An 8,586-nucleotide genomic window follows, 5' to 3' on the forward strand; every position below is an offset into this window, starting at 1 on the left:
CCGGCGGGCGGGCTGCTCGCGCCTTCGGCGCTGACGTCAGCGCATCCCGGGCCATATCCCGGGAGACCCTGTTGCATGGTGATGGGTTGCCAGGGAGACGTACACCTTTTCTCTGGGCCTGGGCCGCAGCTGCGCGGAGTGCTGGCACGGATGGTGGCGGCTGGGGGGAGTGAGGGGAGGGAGGGAGAGCGAGCCAGGAAACACCCAGCAGGTGCTCCTCCCTCCAGGCCTGGCCAGAGGCTACCGGCGCCACCCTGGGGGCCTTGTCAGCCAGGTACTGAAGGGGAGGGACAGAGGGGGTGGGCCTGAGGTCAAGGGGCAGGTGGAGCCCCTCTTGTGAGGGGTGGGAACTGATGGAGTAGAGCTAGGCAATGCCAGAGAGGGTGCCTGTACCTCTGGCTTCATTCATTTGCTGAGGGAAACATTTGCCTGGGCTTGCCAAGGAGCAGAGCCAGGTGCAGGGTGGAGGTAGGAACCCAGGTGAATCAGACTCAGGCCCTGCCATCCTGACATCCCTCAGGAGAGATGCAAGGGTGATGCTGGGGATGGGAAAAGGACTGAAAACACAGTAAGAGGTGGCACTTGAGTCAGGCCTTGAACGGTAGGGAGCATTTGTCAGGCAAAGATGGCATTCTTTGCCCAGGGAAAAGCTGGGTTTCTTTGCCTGGAGGAAGGCAGGAGGCTGCCTGCTGACAGGGAAAGTGAGAAGTGGGGTTTTACTGGGCAGAGGAGATCAGTGGTGGATTCCAAGCAGGCCTGGTAGGAGGCAGGGCCTCACAGAGTCCTTCAGTGCCTGGCTGTGAGCTTGCACTTCATTGGACAGTGAAGGGGCCCAGGAAAGATTTTAAATAAGGACATGTGGTGACCAGTGGCACCCCAGGAAAATGGGGTACATTTATACATTGCCTTGTTCATTCGGCCTATGTATTTTGAGAGATTGCTCTGTACCAGGCATTGTGCTAAACACTGGCGTGCGGCAGTGACCAAAAGAGACCGAATTTCTGAAAGAGCTTAAGACCAGTGAGGGAGACCAACAAGAAATAAGGAAACACATAAAATAGACCATAATTACACACCCAAGATACATTGATAGAAGAGGATGGTGACTTGTTACAGACTGCAGAGGGAGGGTAGACAACTAGTAGGGTGGCCAGGAAGCCTTCTCTGAGGGAGTGATATTTCAGCCAAGACCCAAAAGATGAGAAAGAGCCAGCCAGACATGGAAAGGGGAAGGAGAACACTTACACAACATAGGAGGCTGAGAAAATAGCATGGAGTCAGAGGAGCTTGGGGGACTACCACTATGCTAACCTGGGCAAGGAGCATTTGCAAAGGATGAGGGTAGTATTAGAGGCAGTTTGGAGATGGAATCATTAGGTCTTAACAACAGATGTGCGTAGGGAAAGCTTATGTGGGAGTTGGTGGCAATGCTGAGGTTGGGAGCCAGGCTGAATTGGAGAATGGTGGGATGATGCAAAGTGAGGGCCAGATATGGGGAGAAGGTGTTGGGTTTGTTTTTGGTCATTGCGAGTTTGTGGCTGTGATAGGCTCCAGAAACAGTTAGAATGTGGGTCTGAAGACAGAGGAGAAGAGGGGTAAAAGGAAGGGGACCTGGATGTTATATCCTTCTCCTTTCCTCTTTTCTCAAAGACCCTACTCCATGTTCTTCCAGAACTGTCTTCTTCTCCTCTGGGAGCTTGGAAGGCAGAGGGTTAGCTGTAGTTCTCCTTTGGTCTGCCCACGTCTCCATTGCTCCCTGGGGGTGGGGGGGTGGGGGGCATAATTTGCTGGTCCTGGCTTCTTACCTTCTTACATATCTCATCAGCCTTTGGGAAACATGTGTTGCCCTGTCATCTCTTCCCAGCTCCCATATCCCCTTGATGCCTTGGGTGGGGTATGGGCATGTGGGAGGACACTGCTGTCAGAGGAGCACTCACCCTCTAATTCTGTCACCCAAGGTGAATGTTGGAGACACTGTCGCGATGCTGCCCAAGTCCCGGAGAGCCCTAACTATCCAGGAGATCGCTGCACTGGCCAGATCCTCCCTGCATGGTATGAACCCCTTCCCATGCCTCTGGCCATTTGGAACTTTTTTACATGCCCTTGGGGATTGTATCCTTTGAGCTCCTATTTGCTATCTCCCTTTTCCTCTTTCTCAGGTGAATCCCTGCCCCTTGCCCTGCCAAAGGCACATGTGGACCCTCACTACCACCACCCTTACACTTCCCTCCCAGATGTTCTCTGACCTATGCTCTTACCAGGCTTTCTGACTCTGCCCCACCTCTAGGTATTTCCCAGGTGGTGAAGGACCACGTGACCAAGCCCACTGCCATGGCCCAGGGTCGAGTGGCTCACCTTATTGAATGGAAGGGCTGGAGCAAGCCAAGCGACTCTCCTGCTGCCCTGGAATCAGCCTTTTCCTCCTACTCGGATCTCAGTGAGGGTGAGCAAGAGGCTCGCTTTGCGGCAGGTGAGTGACAGAAAGAGAATCAGCCACACATTTGTCCTAGGGATATTCTCTCTCATCTCCTTGGGCCTGATGTGGGGTTTGGAGTCTTTCCACACCCATGTGTCTTCCCTCTCCTGTCTCCAAGCTGAGCCCTAACCTTAGTTCACTTCTGCTAATGAATTCCATGTCTTCCCCAACAGGAGTGGCTGAGCAGTTTGCCATTGCAGAAGCCAAGCTCCGGGCATGGTCTTCAGTGGATGGTGAGGACTCGACCGATGAATCCTATGATGAGGACTTTGCTGGGGGAACTGACTCAGGTGAGGGGACATTCCGTACTAGTACTGCCAACTGGGGTGAAACTGCCTGATAGGCCCTGTGATTCAGAGCTCAGCCTTTGGAAGGGGAGATCCAGAATGTCCTCAGCCTTTGGAAGGAGAGGCAGGCTCTGTCCAGGTAATCCTCGACTTTCCATGGGCAGGAGCGATCCAGAATGTCCTCAGCCTTTGGAAGGAGAGTGGAGAGAGGCAGACTCTGTCCAGGTAATCCTCGACTTTCCATGGGCAGGAGGGCTGTCCACTCTCGTGGGTGGGCAGTCAGCAGGTGGAAATGGAGTAGTTCCTTTCTCTGCCCATCTATGCAGTTGGGCCTTGCGGCCCTCAAAAAAAAAAGCCGGAGACCTCGCCAGCACCTTCTGTGCAGCCATGTTGTCTCTCTGGGAGGGTCTGCCGTGCCTTGCCTCTGAAAGTCCTCTCAAGACAGCCTCCTGGCTGGCCGAGGCAGCACAGACGCACAGTGCAGCAGCCACAGCACCTCATGGGGCTGTGGCGCAGGCAAACAGGAAGCTTGCTGAGCCGGGACTGCCCACAGGGCTGCTTGGCTCCAGCCTAGCGTCCTCGCATTCCAGGCTAGTGGGCCTTGCTCTCCGCTGGTGCTTGCAGAAGGGACCCCGTGGGGCTGTGCAGCTGTGCAAGGCCCTCCTTTCATCTTCCATTCTCGGGACCAAATGGCTGACTTTCTCTGTAGCTTCTGGGCTCAAGCCTCCCAGACCACCATCCCCCTTCCACCCCTTTGTCTTTGAAGATTGCGTCCACATGCCTCATCCCTTTAGCTAATGAACATTCTCTGAAGTGGGCAGTACATTAAAGCAGCTGAGACTGCTGCTGTGGTCCAGAGAGGACTGATTGGGATGACCGAGACGAAGACAGACCCGAACCACAATGTTTTTGTTTGGTTGAGTTCCAGGCCTGCTTTGACCCCTGGTATAATGAAAACAGCTGCATTTATCCAAGGCCACTACTAGCCCATGCGGAATCATTGTGCAAATTTGAAAAAAGTTCTCCTTTTCCTGGTGGGCACAGCCCCATGCCAGGGCATGCTGCTTGGTGAGCAGAGTGTGGTCTGAATTTCACTTACTGCCTTGGACACACTCCCCCTGGGCAGTGAACAGCCTGCACGACATATAGGGTATCCCTGCGTTTATTGCTTTCTTACTGTGTGCCAGACTGTTCTCCCAGCAACCCCATAACGTAGGTCTGTAAGAATCCCCAGTTCACCATTAAGGAAATTGAGGCAGAGAGGTTAAGTGACTTGCCTGAAGTTCCCTGGGTCCGACCCCCCATCCCTAGAGCTGTACCAAGTGGGGAGATGTGGCTTCCAGGTTGGCCAATTGAGATGGGGCTAGCAGGGTTATCTTCTCCTTTTCTCTCCCCCGACAGACATGGCTGGGCAGCTGCCCCTGGGACCCCACCTCCAGGACCTCTTCTCTGGCCACCGATTTTCCCGGCCTGTGCGCCAGGGCTCCGTGGAGCCGGAGAGCGACTGCTCGCAGACAGTGTCCCCAGAGACCCTGTGCTCCAGTCTGTGCAGCCTGGAGGACGGGTTGCTGGGCTCCCCGGCCCACCTGGCCTCCCAGCTGCTGGGTGAAGAGCTGCTTCTTGCCAAACTGCCCCCCAGCCGGGAAAGTGCCTTCCGCAGCCTGGGCCCCTTGGAGGCCCAGGACTTGCCCTACAACTCGCCCCACACAGAGTCCTGCCTTTCCCCCGCCGAGGTGGAGCCCGCCCCCTGCGAGGACTGCCAGCCGCTCTGCCCACCGGTGGGCAGCTGGGAACGCCAGCCGCAAGCCTCTGACGTGGCTTCTTCTGGGGTGGTGTCCTTGGAGGAGGATGAGGTGGAGCCAGAGGAACAGTGACGCAGATCATGCCTGGCGGTGGCATGGCCGCTGTGCCCAGTTGTGGGCTGGAGGCTTCCAGCAGAGCTCCAAAGCCTGGGGGGCTCCTGGGAGCACTCACTCCTCATTGTGTGTTTTGCATGAAAGTGTCTAGAGAGGAGGCAGGGACCAGGCTGGGGGCGCATGTCCAGCCCCCACTCCTGGGGCTTGCCGGGGGTTGCCCGGGGCCCCTGGGGCATGGCTACAGCAGTGGCTGAGTGATGTTCATGTTCTTAAATCAAAAACGCCACATATTTCCTCCTCTGATGATGTGAACCTCTGAGGGGGCAGTTATGACTGGGCTATGTGGGATAGAATGGGAGGGAGCCCGGCCTCCCCTGCCCCTCCCCCCGCCTCTCTCCTCTGCTTCTCTCCTCACCTCCAAGTCCGTGTACCGTGCTTGATAGAATCACCCCCACCCAGGGAGCCTACGGATTGAGCCGTCCCCCAGGTCCCTTTCCCAGCTGGGCTCATCCTGTGCTACACCTCTCCATTGTCTCTAAATCTTTTTTGTAAAGAAAGAGGGGTTTTGGTCTGTTCTTTCAGTCGGATCTTCTCTGGGAGGCATTGGAATGATGAAAGCGTGCACCCCCACCCTTTTCCTGGCCGCTCTGAAAGGGTCTGGGCCCTTTCCCAGTCCCTTGTAGGATGTGTGGGCAGGGCCCCGGTGGCTCCCAGCCCACCAGGTTGCTGTAGGGTGGAGTTGGAAGAGGACAGGGCTCTGGTTGCTACAGAGCTGGGACTTCGATGTTCTTCCAGAGAGGGCCACCAGGGGGCCACACGGGTGGCCCTGAGCAGGGCAGGAATTGTGCCAACCGGTGACAGTCTTGAGGGAGTGCCTCTCCTTGGGGAGGAAGGAGGGCAGTGCCTTTTTGGCTGAAGGAAAGGCCGAAGCTACAGTACTGGGGGCAGCCAGGGTGTTGATGGCCAAGCAGTGGAGGCCTCTGCAGATCCTACACTCCATGGACAGCAGGCTCTGGAGTTTTATGGCCATGGGGTGTAGGTGGCTAGATTTCAGGCCTTGTAGGCTTTGGCAGGTAAGAGGGCCCAAGGTAAGAACACGAGCTGATGGGCACAGGCATTCTCTATATAAGTGGCTCATTAGGTGTTTATTTTGTTCTATTTAAGAATTTGTTTTATTAAATTAATATAAAAATCTTTGTAAATCTCTATATACATCTGGTCATTGGAGGTTCCAGTATAAACCCATCTTAGTTCTACCCCTTTCCCCCTCAAAGGGGCAGCAGGGGTCAGGTACCCCGCCCCATCCCCATCCCGCCAGGGCAGTGCTGATCTTCCTGCCCTTGGAACACTGCAGGTGGGTGCTGTGTCAGATTCCAAGTAGAGGAACTGGAAGAGGCTGGTGCCCCTGGTCTGGACGGGGGGCTGGGGCCCCAACCTTTGGCTGTAGCTGCCTCCTGCTTTCCCACGGCAGAAGGGACAGGAGAGCTGTAGGATCCGGGCTGACAGCAAGGCCACTGCCACCCCAGGCTGCCTGCTGAGGAATTCACTGGCACTTGTCATCGCTGTCAGAAGGGCTGCCCTCCCCGGGGAGGCTGTGGCGGGAGCGGGGCCCCCAGAGTGCATGCACCTCCGTCGTCTCTGTGTCGCTGCTGCTGGTGGCACTGTCACGGAAGCTGGCGAGGGGCGGCCGGACCTTCACGCCCTGTGCTGTGACAGAGCCCTCAATAGCCTTCCGGAGCTGGAAAGGTGAGAGGGTCAGTCTGGGCTCCCTGCTCGTACTCTCCAGCCCTTCCCCCCAGGTGAGCTGGGCATAAGCTTCCATGCCTTTTTGGAAGTGGAAGTGGCTTTGACAGCCACTGTCATCTTACCTCCTTTAGGGTAACGATCCCAATGAGTCTGCCAATACTGGTGACGTAAGCATGGTCCACTCCCAGGAGTGAGAAGATGGTGTGAGTCTACAGGGTGGGGAGAAGAACATTGGACTTTATGCACAAGGGGAGAGGGGCCCAAGAGGAGGTGTTGGGTTGGGGGCAGGATAGAGGGGGTGCTACAGATGGTGGGGGAGGGGGAAGGCCAAAGTGTAATGAGATTGTACAACCAATCTTCAGAAACTTGATAGAATCTTTAAGTGGATGAGAAACAGGAAGGAATCTTCATCCCATGTTAGCAAGGAGAATGGAGGAGAGAACAACTGTTCAAATATGACACCTAATGGTTGGCCAGGCACCTGGCTAAGTCTTACATGAATCAGTGTTTAATTTCAGCACAGTCCTGAGAAGTCTGACACCCACTCTGCAGGACAGGCAGCATGAGGCTCAGTGGTGCAGTGACTTGCTGGGTGGGGGTCATCAGTAAGAAGTGGCCCAGCAGCTCCAGGCCACTTTTCAGTACACTCACAGTGGTTCTCAACCTTCTGGCCCTTTAAATACAGTTCCTCATGTTGTGACCCAACCATAAAATTATTTTCGTTGCTACTTCATAATTGTAATTTTGCTACTATTACAAATCATAATGTAAATATCTGATATGCAGGATGGTCTTAGGCAACCCCTGTGAAAGGGTCGTTCAACCCCCAAAGGGGTCGCGACCCACAGGTTGAGAACCGCTGCTCTAGGAGGAGGCACTGCCTAGTGGGCCTAGGCGGATGTCCCATTAGTCATGGATATATCCAGGAGGAAAGTTCCACACCCCCCTTAGGGGCACTGGCCCTGAATCCTGTTCCTCTTACCCCACCTGGGTGGCTGACACGTGCTTCCCCTTTGCCCTCAGCTGGCTGAACATGTAAGGTATCCCTCACCCTGGCTCCGACCCCCCCCAATATTGGCCTGCCGCACTCTATATGTCTCTCACAGTTTGCCTTTTCTGGGGCCCAAAGCATCCCAGGTCTTGTTGACATGTAGCTTACAGTCCAAGGGCCAAGAGTATTCCCCAACCCCCATGTTTTTTTTTGCTTTGGACCCTTCCCCCAAGCTTTCCAGTGTAATCAGCCAGGGTTCAGAAATTGTCAGCTAGCTCCCCTTGTGCTCCAAGTGGATTTTCTTGGGCCAGATGTCTTGAAAAAACACTCTACTGACTCAGCAGTTCCTGGAATTTTTGGCCTATCAGTTATCACACTGTTTATAGTTTACTTGTAAGCCTCTTGGCTTAATGCTCGAATTGAAATGGGCATTACTACCCCAGCTTCTTGAGTACCAGCTACTCAGAAATCATTGTAATGATCTTAACACTTTAAAAATGTTTTCTTATACAGCTGCTGAATTCTTTAGGAAAGAACTTCCTGAACTTTCCTAACTTCCTCCTTCTAAGGCATGACAGTACGTATAAAAGGAGGTGGAAGTGCAGTTTTAGCATAAGTTTTTCTGTGCTCCTTTAATACCTATGTCATAACTGTCATTGTTTAGCAAGTCCCTTGAATCCTACATGCTACACGTTATCTTTCATTTCCTCATCTGATTTCATTGGGAAACATCATAATAAGATTTCCTGTATTGTCCTGCTGGTGTGGCTCAGTGGTTGAGCGTCAACCTATGAACCAGGAGGTCATGGTTCGATTCCCGGTCAGGGCACATGTCTGGGTTTCGGGCTCGATCCTCAGTGTGGCGCGTGTAGGAGGCAGCCGATCAATGGGTTCTCTCTCATCACTGATATTTCTATCGCTCTCTCTCTCCCTTCCTCTCTGAAATAATATATATCCTATCTAATAAAAGTCAAAAAGGGTAATTAACCGTACCTCCGCTACGCTTCCCATTGGCTAATCAGCGAGATATGCAAATTAACTGCCAACAAAGATGGCCAGCAGCCACGCAGCTGAAGCGAGCAGGAGGCTTGCTTGCTCCAGTGATGGAGGAAGCCAAGGTTTCCCGCCTGCCCCAGCCTGCTCTAAGCTCCAAAAGCAACAGCTCCAAAAGCAACAGAGTTTCAATTATAGAATCTAAACAAACCCCAGATACCTGCTTTCAGCCAGCCG

The 8,586-nt window shown here is 54.1% G+C and overlaps 2 protein-coding genes across 7 annotated transcripts in view; one reads left to right on the plus strand and one right to left on the minus strand.

The window, feature by feature from the left end:
- Positions 1-5,027, plus strand: part of FAM131A (family with sequence similarity 131, member A) — a 7,613-nt gene extending 2,586 nt beyond the window's left edge. For 3 of the 4 annotated variants that reach the window (XM_014544512.1, XM_014544511.1, XM_005872145.2), the window contains 4 exons: positions 1,959-2,052; positions 2,288-2,470; positions 2,650-2,766; positions 4,165-5,027. In XM_014544512.1, the coding sequence (XP_014399998.1) occupies positions 1,983-2,052; positions 2,288-2,470; positions 2,650-2,766; positions 4,165-4,637 (843 nt within the window). In that variant the 5' untranslated portion in view covers positions 1,959-1,982 and the 3' untranslated portion in view covers positions 4,638-5,027. Of the gene's footprint in view, positions 1-182; positions 275-1,958; positions 2,053-2,287; positions 2,471-2,649; positions 2,767-4,164 lie in introns of those variants that run through there. The other variant, XM_005872146.2, reaches the window with a different exon arrangement.
- A 141-nt stretch (positions 5,028-5,168) lies between these two features.
- The window catches only part of CLCN2 (chloride channel, voltage-sensitive 2), a 15,407-nt gene continuing 11,989 nt past the window's right edge, over positions 5,169-8,586 (minus strand). The window contains exons 22-23 of one of the 3 annotated variants that reach the window (XM_005872140.2): positions 6,488-6,574; positions 5,169-6,357 (exon numbers count right to left, since the gene is read on the minus strand). In XM_005872140.2, coding sequence (XP_005872202.1) covers positions 6,163-6,357; positions 6,488-6,574 — 282 coding nt within the window. In that variant the 3' untranslated portion in view covers positions 5,169-6,162. The other 2 variants (XR_001363273.1, XM_014544509.1) reach the window with 2 other exon arrangements.

The sequence above is a fragment of the Myotis brandtii genome, unplaced genomic scaffold, assembly GCF_000412655.1.
Source record: "Myotis brandtii unplaced genomic scaffold, ASM41265v1 scaffold368, whole genome shotgun sequence".
NCBI classification, from domain to species: Eukaryota; Metazoa; Chordata; class Mammalia; order Chiroptera; family Vespertilionidae; genus Myotis; species Myotis brandtii.